The 13,683-nt window shown below is 39.2% G+C and overlaps 1 protein-coding gene and 1 long non-coding RNA gene across 8 annotated transcripts in view; one reads left to right on the top strand and one right to left on the bottom strand.

Moving 5' to 3' along the window:
• LOC108261048 (carboxy-terminal kinesin 2) overlaps positions 1–13,683 on the top strand; it is a 37,338-nt gene extending 23,655 nt beyond the window's left edge. For 6 of the 7 annotated variants that reach the window (XM_053679522.1, XM_053679523.1, XM_053679517.1 and 3 more), the window contains 8 exons: positions 2,598–2,717; positions 5,938–6,219; positions 7,156–7,320; positions 8,605–8,743; positions 12,058–12,197; positions 12,307–12,380; positions 13,257–13,332; positions 13,438–13,683. In XM_053679522.1, coding sequence (XP_053535497.1) covers positions 2,598–2,717; positions 5,938–6,219; positions 7,156–7,320; positions 8,605–8,743; positions 12,058–12,197; positions 12,307–12,380; positions 13,257–13,332; positions 13,438–13,482 — 1,041 coding nt within the window. In that variant the 3' untranslated portion in view covers positions 13,483–13,683. The remainder of the gene's footprint in view (positions 1–2,597; positions 2,718–5,937; positions 6,220–7,155; positions 7,321–8,604; positions 8,744–12,057; positions 12,198–12,306; positions 12,381–13,256; positions 13,333–13,437) is intronic. The other variant, XM_053679524.1, reaches the window with a different exon arrangement.
• Positions 9,163–11,520, bottom strand: LOC128632710 (uncharacterized). Its single transcript, XR_008396261.1, has 3 exons — positions 11,257–11,520; positions 9,701–9,966; positions 9,163–9,601 (listed from the first exon to the last, which is right to left on the bottom strand). It is a non-coding gene; the product is annotated as an uncharacterized LOC128632710 (long non-coding RNA).

The raw sequence follows: 13,683 nt of genomic DNA, 5'->3' as shown, positions 1-13,683 counted from the left end.
AGTAAAATCAAAAACATAGTTAAACACTCCCTGGAGGACATCCTCCTCTGGCTGATACTGGCAAAAAGAGAGCGTGGGGGATATTTTAGTTATTAAACACTGTCTGACAATGACTAATAACAGTGGAGGCTACAAGTGCTAAGGTGCACACCCCTTATACTCTGAATGCAAGCATTAGCTTAAATTCAAAATGGTGGCAGGCCAAAAATGTAATAAAACCATTAACATTTGAGTAATTATTAGTGATATGAGGATACGGATTGAATGGCGATGCATGGTGGCCCATTGGGAGGTAGTTTATAACGTTGCAATGCGTTAGCGTCGTTAACAAATAACTGGCTATCGTAAACATTACATGGAGCATAACGTTAGCTGGTTCAGGTGTTTGAAATGAACGATAGCATCGTTGCACACCAGCTTTAGAGCATCAATTGTCATCTGGCTTGAATGCAAAATATTTCCATATTTCACTTTTACCACCTTTGCTCTCAACGTGTTAGGGCGGAGCTAAACTTGTCACCATCTTCTGTAGTTTTTCCCGTGTGCTTTTAGGCATTCTTCTTCATCTTCAAAACACTTGTGCTATTTGCTGCCCCCATCAGTTCCGGAAGAATTGGTACCTACACTACTGCAGAAAAACGAGTACCGTTACGTTTTAAGACTGTTGGTACCGATGTATCGGTTGTCATGACATCCCTACCGTCTAGTGTATGAATTTTAGAAAGGTAGTATCATCTCAAGTGTGGAGTTTCTGTAGAACAGAAGCACAACAATGATGTACAAGCACAAACTCATGTTCATATCCAAAATGCTGCACTGTGTGCAAGTTGCTTAAGGGGTTTAGTTTAACTTGAGTGATGTTAGTAACAGCAGTGTTGCTCCTCACTCACATGGAGTTGGTGATCCACAGTGCAACATCTGTAATGTCAAATCCAAAGTAAACACAAGTAAAACAATATGCCACCACAAGGTGCAGTGAAAGTGAGGCTTGTTTGGGTTTTGTTTTTTTTTTATATATATATATATATATATATATATATATATATATATATATATATATATATATTATACATACAGTGAAGGAAAAAAGTATTTGATCCCCTGCTGATTTTGTACGTTTGCCCACTGACAAACAAATGATCAGTCTATAATTTTAATGGTAGTTGTATTTGAACAGTGAGAGACAGAATAACAACAAAAAAATCCAGAAAAACGCACGTCAAAAATTTTATAAATTAATTTGCATTTTAATGATTTTTTTGTTGTTATTCTGTCTCTCACTGTTCAAATACAACTACCATTAAAATTATAGAATGATCATTTCTTTGTCAGTGGGCAAACGTACAAAACCAGCAGGGGATCAAATACTTTTTTCCCTCACTGTGTGTGTGTGTATATATATGTGTATATATATATATATATATATATATATATATATATATATATATATATATATATATATATATATATATATATATATATATATATATATATATATATATATATATATATATATATATATATAATATAAAAAACTCCAATTTAGGACTGTAATTTAATTCGCTGCTTTTCGTGCATACATAAAAAATAATGCATATACTCTAATAGTCTTGTATAATTGTACAAATGTGTGTTTGTGGTTTATATTTAATGCTAAGTTTGTGGATTTTATTTTTAAAATAAAAGATGGTACTTGAATGTTTGCCCCTGCCCTCCCATCTGATTCATCCAAAAACTAATCCATTATGAAAATAATTTAGTTGCAGCCCTAGTAATTAATCTTAAGGCCACAATATTTAATCTCTTCTGAAAGTATTGGAACAGCAAGGCCAACTTGTTTTTGCTGTACACTGAAGACCTGTGGGTATGAGATCAAATGATACATGAGTTGGATCGGAATTTCAGCTTTCATTTCCCGACATTTCATCTATATGTATTAAACCATTTGGAACATGGCACCTTTTGGTGGCGGACAACCTGCAATTTTTTTGGTATGCAAAAGTATTGGAACAGTGTCTTAAGGTGGATTTAATATTTGGTTGCATAAGCAAGTTCAACACTTGACTGTCCAGATGAGACTGCATGGTATACTGCTCCTAGTTGAGTTGATGCTCCAAGATGCTTCCTTTTCAGCATTTTATAGTTGACTGCAGTAGCTTGAGCAGGGCAGAAATTTGATGAACTGACTTCAGGTTGGTGTAGATGAAATGGCCGAACCCAAAAACTGGAAGCGGTGACCACATACTTTTAGCCATGTAGTGTTTTGTTTTCCCTGAATGCAACACCACTAGTTTTGAGTAAAACTAGTTCAAACATATTTTACTTCAGTGGTAGTCCAGCTCCACATTACAAGTCAATTTAGAAACCATGTAACTGTCTTTAATAATTTGGTAGGAAATTAGACACTGAACTGTGTAAAAATGTGAATTACCTTAAAGAACTGTTGGGCCAAATGCGGGAATGTTTAATGTCTAAAACTGGGAATAGAATGACTTCATATCCGTGAAAATGCTGGTCTAACAAGAAAACTACATATGCATGTTACATCAGTGCTTGTTTAGCTCTTATTTATTTTCTATTTTTGTAAACCCCCCCAGGGTAACATCAGAGTTTTCTGCAGGGTACGTCCTCTCCTTTCCAACAAGGAAGCAACCATCCCACACATTCAGCTGCCTACTCATGACAAGAAGTCTATAACACTTGCAAAAATGGAAGAGGTAAGTACAAAAAATTGTCAGTAGTGAGACTTGAATTTTACAAGTCTGAAATACAAACTTATTTTTTTTGGTCTGAAACTTTCCTTAAAAAGGCTAACTGTAACATTTTAAAAGGAGGACTTGATTCCTTGTGTCTGTGTAAAAGGCAGCTTTAATGTAGGGTACAGGTTCCAAACTTGCATCGTGAATTGCCCACCTTTTCTGCACGTTAGTGTCTTCTCTTCTGTAGCACACCTGCTTTATCTCAGGAAGGACTTTTGGCTGATTATTTGAGATGGGTGTGTTTGACTAGAGAAAACAATAAAATGTGTAGGACCGGAGGTACTCCAGGTCCAAGATTGGGAACCTCTGATCTAGAGCAGTGTTTCCCAACCAAGGTGCTGCCCCTGTGGTGCTGTCTGAGAGCAGGGGTGCTGTGTAAAAATCCTTCTAACACTTCTAAAATGTGTAAGATATTGTAATATAGCTATATGATCAATATCTGATGTCTGCAATAATGGGCACAGAAATAATGACACATCTGCATAACAATAATAAAAAATTATGTATAAAAACAAATACCCCCCCCCCCCCCCCCCCCCCACACACACACACACACACACACAAAAAAAAAAAGATTATGGACAGATTTCTTAAAAGAAAAGCTCCAGATGCTTCTGGACCATCCTCCTCGTGTAGCTAAAGCCTTGTCTATACTTTCACCTGGCTCCGCAGGGTGAACCTCCACTGACTGTGTGTACACCTCCCCAAATGGATGAGGCGTTTCTACTCGACACGCTCATCGTTGTAATATTCTTAAACGAAAGTTGGCAACTCTGTGTATTCGTCCTATGAACCAACAGGAAGGTGCTAAGAGAAGAGGTAGTTCGTCAGAACAACCATAGCAGCGCTTGCAAACAAGGCGTCTCGCGTTGAGTTCCTGAATGCTGAGGAATTGTTTGACTGTTTTTCAGTACACTTCACTAAAACCCACAGTGGGGGGAAGCAAAGAATCATATAAAACTCGTTAACCTTGAGAGAGAGAGATTTTTTTTGTAATGTGACGTGTATAAAACTAAATTGAACAACCTCAATTTTTTTTTTTTTATTAAACATGGCCCTTTTGCTTTCATTAAATAGATTTATTTATTGTAGGTTCATTTTGTAAATGTTAGCAATTATTGTAGGCATGAGCAAAAAGTGGGTGCTTCTTGCAAATGACATTTCTCACATTTATAAATTCAGGTGATTATGTTCACCCATATTGGCACCCTGTCCAGGGTGTACCCCTCCTTGTGCCGGATGCTCCCTGGGATAGGCTCCAGGTTTCCCTGTGACCCTGAAGGAAGGATAAGCGGTATAGAAGATGGATGGATGTTCACTCATCAGTGCAAATGTCTCCATGTATAAAGACAAAAGAAAGATTACAGAATGATCACTCTGTATGGCTGTCCATCAATGTAAATGTCTCCATGCAGGGCTCCAGGCAAAAAAAATAATAATCTAGGAGCCATTGGCTCCTAAAGCCAAAATATTTAGGTGCCAATTCAAATTTTCAGGAGCCAAAATAGTGATGTCATATGACATGATATCATTGTTAAACGGATACCTCACACTGCCTTTTCTTTCTTTTCTGTACTGTCTGCCTTTGTTTACTCTGCCTCCCATAGTTTACACAATGTGTTCTTTACATACACAATATGTGCAATGTTCAGTATATCATATTTCTGTAAATACTTAAATGTCCAGCTGTTTTTCTTCTTCTTCTTCTTCTTCTTTTTTAATTCAACTATGTACAATTAGTTGTTTCCTGCTTATTCAGGCAGAGTCATGTAGGTTGCATTGAATTTTATTTTCAATTCTCTCATCTCTTTTTCTGCGACTTTATCACTAGCACGTTGCTCTGCTTTCACGGTTGGGGTGGCACGAGGGGCAGACTTAGCAATGACTCAATTCCTGGCGTTCTTATGTTTTTTACTGTCACCATGCTTCTTCAGTTTCTTTTTTAAAATGACTCGAACTGGTAATGAACTCTGTTTTACCAGCAATATCTTGTCCTGCTTTAGCACAATGGTGCAGTACATTTCCCCATTGTCATAACGTAACCAGGCAAGCTCTTGTAGCCAAGCTGATTTAAACAGTCTTGTCGGGATGAGAGCCACAGGGACTGGAGAAGACTCGACTTGCTGCGCTTGGCTGTCATCATCTGTAAAAGATTGCACACCGATTGAAACGGGCTGGGATGACTCAAATGTCACTTGAGAACTTTCACTGGTTGAGTTGGTCTCAACATTGTTGGCATCTGATGTAGAGGAGGCAGGGTTTGGGGGGGCAGGGAATGAGGAAAAAGTGGTATTTTTCGTTTGCGCTTTTTGTTGCTTGTTTCTGTTCATCTATACAGCCGACGCTTCAACCACTGCAGGACAAGAGTGCAGAGTTTATTTATTGGAAACCAAACAGGAGTGCACGCGATATGGCCGGTAGATGCAGGCGCAAGGGGAGATGAGAGTTCAGTAGCCTAACACAACGAGATGTATGGTAATTTCTATTTAATTTGTTTTTAAATTTTGTTTGTGGGTAACAGTGGCCAGTGGCGACTGGCAGAAAAAACATGGTCGCAAAATTAAAAAGTTAGTCAGAGTGGTGACCATTTTAGTCGCCATCTGGAGGTTTAATCACCGTCTGACGGTGTAGTGTAGCGACTGTTTATTTGTGAAGATACTGAAAGTTTTTGGTGATGCACTATGTTTTCAGCTTTGGCTTTATTCCTTCAACAGTATGTACAAAGCAAATCTAAATCGCTATTTTTAAAAACCTTTCCCTGAATTTTGTGCCATCTGGCTATCTCTATGGATGGATCACAGAGCTGCCTGTACAATTGTACCTTTCGGCAAGAACCTCGAGGTGACTCTTAACTTCCGGATGCGGCGCCTTGCAGCAAGTTACAAAAAATGCCGTGCAGACCACCACAAGAAATGAGGCCTTGCGCACTCCGTGCTCGACCACCCACTCTGCAATGTTATTTTTGCCACGCACTCCCTCGTGCTATTGCAGACACATAGAGTATAAACCAGGCTTAACGCTGTCTAGCATTTAGTGTTTGTAAGGTGCCACATATTTAAATAAATAAAAAATTCAAAGGGTGCTGTAACTGAAAAAGGTTAGGAAACGCTGATCTAGGGAAACTAGTTTGTGTGTGTCTCTCTCTCTCCCTCATTCTCTCATTTTCTCTCCCTCTCAGTCGCATGTGGGACGGGCTGCAGAAACTAAAAATTACATCTTCAGCTTTGACCGTGTATTTGGGCCACAGAGCACCCAGAGTGAGGTGTTTGAGGAGATCTCCCTCTTGGTACAGTCAGCTCTGGATGGCTACAATGTCTGCTGCTTTGCTTATGGCCAGACAGGTAGTGGCAAAACATTTACAATGGAAGGTGGTGACACGGATGACACGTGGGGGGTCATTCCACGAGCTGTCCAGCAGATTTTCAAGTCTGCCAACATGCTTCGTGAGCAAGGCTGGCAGGTGATGGTCCAACTATTCCGGCTGAATTAATGTGTTCATGAATGATTAGGTGCACAAAGCACTTAACCAACTCCTCAGTTCCTCCTACCTTAAACTGATAGTTCATTCAAAGATAAAAGTTCTGTCAATTACTCACCCTCATGTCGTTCCAAACCCATAAGACTTTTGTTCATCTTCGGAACACAAATTAGGACCTTTTTAATGAAACCTGGGAAATTTGTCATTTACAGTCCAAGTATTCAAACTTTTCAAGCTCCATAAAGGCACTGTAAAAGTAATCCATGTGACTCCAGTGGTTTAATCTCAAGTCACTATTCACACAATGTCTTCACTTCCTCATGGATGTCTGACTCCGCATTCATGAGAACCACAGTGCGAGAACGGGTTAAAAAGTCAGAGTAGTCAAAAAAGTCCTCTATATTGAAATCTGCAGACATCTTCGTTACACAGATTTGTTTTATGTGACTGTTCAGCGTCCCTCCTGGAAGCGCTGCACTGTTTACAGTCAAGGAAGATGGACTCTATGCGGAAGAGAACATTTTGTGAATAAAGACTTAATTTTAGGGTAGGGGTTTTTTTTTTTTTTTTTTTTTTTTAAATTGCTTCACAAAATTGGGATTAAACCACTGGAGTCATATGGATTACTTTTTATGACGCCTTTATGAACATTTTTAGATACTTGGACTGTAAATGGAGGGATAAATTTCCCAGGTTTCATTAAAAAGGTCCTAATTTGTGTTCCGAAGTTGAACAAATTCTTATGGGTTTGGAAAGACATGAGGGTGAGTAACTGACGGTTCACCCAAATATGAAAATTCTATTGCTTTAATGTAAATTATATAGTCCATAAAAATACCAATATTGTACCTGCATATTAAAGTGCTATTGGAAGCTAAAATGGTGACTTAAAATTGTACTGCATTTGTTTATTTGCAGTATACCTTTACAGCCAGCTTTGTTGAAATTTACAATGAAACTCTGCGGGACTTGCTGTATCTGGGCAAACCTAACAAGAGGCCAGAACATGAAATCAAAAAGACCACAAATAATGGAGTCACAGTCACCCATCTGAATTACCAGAAGGTCACCACTGAGGATGAGGTATTTTTTTGTGTGCATGTGTCCTGCTGTATATTTCCCATTTCAGAATTGTAGATATTCAGTATTTATTTATTTATTTATTTATTTATTTATTTATTTATTTATTTGAGTGATTTATTTTTGCGAAATGACAAGGCTTATCTGGGAGACCCAAAATATGGCACCAGTTCTAGAGTTACACATATAATTGCATTGGTTGAATGCTATCTGTGATGCCTTAATGTGATTGATCAAAGGGTGGGTTTTTTTTAATTATTTTTTTTTGGTTTCCTCAATGCTAAAACCCCTTGCATCTAGATAAGGCAATAAAATTGCCAAAGGAAGTGTAAGTTTCTTGCATATTTGTATTTTCTACTCCATTCATAACATTGACTTTGACACGACGGAACCAGAAAGGGAGGGGGGTGGACATTGACTTTGGCACGACGGAATCGGAAAGGGAGGGGGGTGGACATCGACTTTGGCGCGATGGAACCGGAAAGGGAGGGGGGTGGACATTGACTTTGGCGCGACGGAACCGGAAGGGCTAAAATGCTAACTCGTTTCTGGGTTTTGGCATACAAACTTGTTGCATCGTAGTGAGTGAATTTTGCAGCACAGGTATTGTATTTAAGTTGGGTGTACAGTGCATCACCTTTTTTAAAAATTATTATTAAGACAACGTATCCAATTTGTTTCAGTCTTGTACTATAAGTAACGCATTAGTTGCATTTAATAAACTAATTATGTATCTATATTTATTTTCATACAAAACTCTTGTTTCTACTTGTCCCATAACCCATAGCTTTCTATAGCTTTGCCTCATGTACACTTCAGCACCGGATGGCTAGACCAAGACAGTGAGGGTGAGACTGCAGTGATTGTCATAATGTTGAACAATTCACATGGCTTGCTAACCTCACAGCTAATGTAGCTAATGTTATTTGTGGTTGGGACTGAATTTGGGTGATTTGTCTCTCTGCTTTTGATGTGTGTTCCTGTTCGAGGCTCAAAAAAAATAAGTTAAAACTTAATGCTGTTCTGAAAGTAAAGAATACCTCTGTGTGGTCTGACCTGCACTGCAGTCATCTTTCAGTTGCTCAAATTGCCTTTTTAAACACTCATTCCTTTTTTTTTATATGTAGGCGTGTCTCTAAGTGCACTAATATTTCATAGATTTGATCTTGTATGGTCATTTTGGCCAGCACTATACATGGCACATTTTGGGTATGTTTACATTAAGCATTTGTATTTTACTTGAGTGTCTGTTTAAACATTAATTATTTTATTTGCTTTTAATTTCAGGTTTGCAAGTTGATCATCTTGGCAAACCAAAACAGGTCCACTGCCCGAACAAACATGAATGATCAATCCTCTCGTTCCCATTCAATTTTCCAGCTGGACATTGATGGAGAAAACACTGGCAGAGGCACCAAGTGCAAATGTAAGTATTCTAAGTATTTAATTGGAAAATGGGGAACTTGATTTTCTTTTTAATTTAATAACTGCTTTGTGAAAAGCCATTTTATCCATATATAATGACCCCACACTATTGACATAGTAGATACTGGAAAACTATGCTATTCTGCTTTTTCAACTGCTGAAACCAAGTGCAAATAAATTTGCCAATTTGTTTGGTTTATTATAGATGATTAATGCACTAATACTCAGATTGATATATATAATATAATATAATACACACATACATATATATTACACACATATATATATATATATATATATATATATATATATTTTTTTTTTTTTTTCACACATATATACATGCGCACACATACACAAATGTTATTCAGTACTTTTAGTACACTTGACAGTTTTTATTCCAACATGAATACATGCCTGGTCCCTGTTTTTGTAACAAATGTAGAAATTAAGCTTGTACATTCAGCTGGTTGCTGTGTGGGAAAAGTAAGTACACCCATGGAAATTGTTCCCTTTTTAGACCTATTTGGACAAGCAAATATTTGATCCTCTTTGAAACCGTGCCTATTAATAAAGGTGATGCACTACAATTTGAATTACTACAAAATGTAAATTGTGTAATTTGTCACTGTAGGGAATTTAGCCTGCGGTGGGCGGAGCACAGACACACAGGAGGCTGAGGCTGTTTTAGGGTTGCTTGTGGAGGGATCTTTATTCAAGACAGATGTGAGGGGAGTGCGGGTGCGGGTGCGCGCGTGTGTGTGTGTGTGTGTGTGTGTGTTGAAGTGCGATCGGGCGGTGAAGGTCTTGGCTGTCTTTGGTGACGACCAGGAAGCGGAGCCTTCACTCGCGTCGACTTCGTCTAAAATAACCCCACCAGGAAAAACACACAGCAGCGGTTAGCGGACATGCACGCGTCACAAAATATCGCTTAACACACACCAGCTACTTGCGCACATACTCGGAGATCCTCTTCGTCTCTTGCGCGTGGAATATTGCCCTTTTTATATTCTCCCCTCGCCTGCTCGATGGTGGAATTCTTTCCGCCCGGTGCACCATTCATGAGCCGTGGGTGTGTCGGTGGCCCCGCCGCCCCGTACTCTCTGGCCGTCCAAAACACTGGTGGCGCTGAAGCATCGATGTCTGTCTCTTCAGCTCCTCCCGCGACTGCTGTAGTCGCGGGAGGAGACAGGAGCAATCTTTGTTTCCTGTGCGCCAGCCACCGGCCTGTCACCACAGTCACATGGAAAAAGTACACCCCTGTATCACACCTTCAAATCCATTAAATTGGAATCAGGTGTTCAAGATTGGGTGCCAGTGATTAGAACCTGCTTAGGGAGTGCAGATGGAACCGGTCTTATTTATACTCCACTCGTATATCTAGTGTCTGCCATTCTGTGCGTGTGGTCATCATAACGCTGCCTGAGATTTTCTTTGATTGCACCTTTCATTTCCCTAGCAAGTACAGACTCACCGTCTTCATCATCACAACAAGACAGTATCTCCCACCTCAGTGGTAAGACTGATGAGAGGGTTGTGTGTTTCTCACCACAGAGTGCATATGTAAAAGGACTTGGTGCTCCAAGGACTTCTCTTAAAGTCTCTATAGTTATGTCCGTGACTTTGGGCATTTCTTTCGGTCCTCTGCCAGCACGGCACAGTTTGCTGCTGTTCCAAAAACATTTCGACCATATCATACGATGAATTCCAGTGGGTGGGTTCGTCGTGTATGAGTTTATGTTCTGGGAGTGAGAGGTCTCTGTGTTTTTTGGTGAGTTGGTGTGAGCGCTTTGGTGATCTAGTAAATGCAGATACTGATTTGCGAAGCCTTGACGGTGCTGCAGATACCCTGTTGATGACAACTGCTTTATTTACTGCAAGATGTAAATTGTGGTCGAAACATGGGTTGCATGTGTAATCATCTTTTGAAGGCCTTTTGGTTATTGGATGCATTGTCTGTGATGCCTGGCGTTCTATAAATGTCCAATTTCCATTCTTCCTTTTGTCTCCACCCACCCCCCCCCCCCCCCCCTCCTCAAAGGCCTCCTTCAAACTCTCCCCTGTATGCTCAGTGTTCAGACCACTACAGCCCAAGCACCAGGAGTCCATCTCCCAGGGGGGATTTGAAACTGGTCTAACTGGCAGGAAAACCCTGAAACATCTTGCAACTGAAAGAACATTGTATGGAACAGTGGTCAAAAATTCCAGCAAACCTGGTGGACAATTATGCAAAACACCTACAAGAAGTTATTTCTGCTAAAGGGGGCAATTCATAGTTTTCATGGGAAGTCACATTTTTATAGGAACGCACACCTGGAGGGCAAAACACTGCTTTCTTCTGCTGCCCAGTGGTTATTTTGAGCATATCTGTTTAGCTAAAATGCTGGCTAGTTTGTTCAGGCGGATGCACTAACAGTTTAGACTGTAGGAGTTAGATATTGTGTTAACCAAAATATTACTGCCCTAGAATGCGTCTTACGGTGAACCTGAAACTACGGTTAGTTAATTACCACTCACCTTTCCTCTGACAGTGAAGAATTTCTTGGCTTTCATGTCCCAAATGGCAGCACTATTGACCCATTCAGATCGAAAACACTAACTCTGTACTTTTGTACGCTTTCATCCTGGCACCAGTGTAAGGGGATGGATTGTCCACAAGATATGTAAACATTGCCAAAGCGCTCTGGCAGGGACCTTGCTGTTTTCAGTTATTGAAATACTGTGGTGGATGCTGTATATGGATCGTAAGTGCCCAAAACTGGCAGCTTGTTCAAATTTTTATTCATTTATTTCTCCCCACCATTGAAAGGTGAACAAAATATTCGTGGCTTGAAATGGATGGAAAATTAACATGCCTGTGCTGCAGTTCCATGGAGTGTCCAGTGTTTGCTGCCATTTTGAACAATGTTTTGCCATCTAGGTCTCTGTGCCAGTCACATGACAAACTGTGAATATTAGCTTCTGAGGCCAACGGTGTACTTTTTCCAGAGAATCAGATCTAGAATAAATGGTTGGAAAAAAGCTAATTTTCCTTGTGGTTTTGTTCAACTTTTGTTAATAGGCATTGTTTCAAAGACTATCAAATGTTTGCTTGTCCAGATGTCAAGGCCAACAATTTCCCTGGGGTGTACTTATTATTATTTTTTTTTTCAAATGACTGTAAATCCAAGTATTTCTGCAGTTTGAAGGTAAACAAACGGTTGTCTCTGCTGTTAGTGATCACATACACAGATACTATGCGACAAACCCCTGCCCCCTTTTTCTTACCTGCCAGCTATGATTTTCTTTACCCCCTCCCCCCCCCTCCTCTCCCCCCAGCCTCTCTTTGTCTGGTGGATTTGGCTGGCAGTGAAAGGATCCAGAAAACCCAGTCTCAAGGAGAAAGGTTTAAGGAAATGACTGCCATAAACTCTTCGCTCACCAATTTGGGAATTGTCATCACTGCTTTAGCCAACAAGGTGTGCTTAAAAAAAACAACTAGCTCTGTATACTTTGAGCTGGATAGATTTTTGGACAAATCTAAAATCCTAATTCTCATGACTCCCTTTCATCCACTGGTCTGTTTAGGAGAGCTTTGTGCCCTATCGCAACTCAAAGCTTACCTACCTGCTTCAGGGATGCCTGGGTGGCAACAGCAAAACGTAAGTTGAGAATTGCACCCATGTTAAATGAGAGCTTGAATTTCTATTTTATATGTTCAACTTAAATTGATAACAGACAATTTCTGAATAAGCCTTCTATGGACTTTAGGGCTGTACAATGTAGATAATGTGAAAGTTGGTGGATGTTGCTAGGATGCTAAGAATTAAGATTAAAGTATATAATTTCTAATCTCTGATTTAGATGTTCAACAAAATACAAAAAAAATGCTTTTCAGTAATTGTCAATACATAATTTCTTGAGCAGTGGCCTGCATGTGCTCAGGAGAAAATTGGCAGTTCAGAAGTTGTGTGTATCTGGTAGAAATTTTACACACAACTAATGGTTGCTCAAGGAGTCTCATCGTATTTACTAAAGTGGATTTAATGGATGGATACAGGGACTTTCAAATTATAAACTAACTTGTGATTTGGTTATTTGAATGAAGGAAAACCAGCTTTGCAATGTACTATATAGTTAGCTAGAGAGATTTACATTTTCATTCAACTTTTCCAGCGTTGAAATTGATGGACACAAATCTAGGTGCAGTGTTTCAGGCAATAACATTCATAGCAATAATCATATCTATTAATTCATTTGGTACATTGTCGGGTTATGGAAATAAATAACTGAAATTAATGCAAAGTTAGTGCGAGGTGAGGTGGTGAGCAAAAATGAGCAAGGGAGGCTAAGATAGTCCTGATACAACAATCCCACTTGTGTTTACTTGTTTATTGGTTAACTGCTCATATCAGTCACATTTAATTTAAATGATGTTTATGGATTCTTCAAATGAACTCGGGTTTAGTCTGCATCTGTGTAAAAACTAAGGTCATTTAAAGTTTAACCAGGTGAATGATGTTTCTTTTTGTGTCTAGTTTGATGTTTGTAAATATTTCACCTGAAGAAGAAAGTTTCGGTGAATCACTTAATTCACTGCGCTTCGCCAGCAAGGTCAGTATTTATCTTCCAGTGGTTTATGTTGAATATTATTGCGATGATGCCCGTGTGATTTTGTTGACCTCTTTTGAGATGTTTGATCACTGTGTACTGTTGCAGGTGAATGACTGCATTATTGGAACTGCCACGGCCAATAGGAAGTAGCATTTTGTTTTTCTTCTTTGACCATCTGAAGGCACAGTTACTGGTCCATCTTTATGCTTTTTCAGTATCTGTCTGCCTTGCATTTTTGAAGATGTTTTTAATCCATTTTATTGCTTTATATTTTAATCTCATAATTTTCATTTTCACACTGTTGGTGCAATTACCTGGACATATCAAAAATAAATATTTTTGATCAATGCA

The sequence above is a fragment of the Ictalurus punctatus genome, chromosome 3, assembly GCF_001660625.3.
Source record: "Ictalurus punctatus breed USDA103 chromosome 3, Coco_2.0, whole genome shotgun sequence".
NCBI classification, from domain to species: domain Eukaryota; kingdom Metazoa; phylum Chordata; class Actinopteri; order Siluriformes; family Ictaluridae; genus Ictalurus; species Ictalurus punctatus.
Note: the sequence above shows the minus strand (reverse complement) of the source record. Positions and strands in the feature narration are given on the sequence as shown.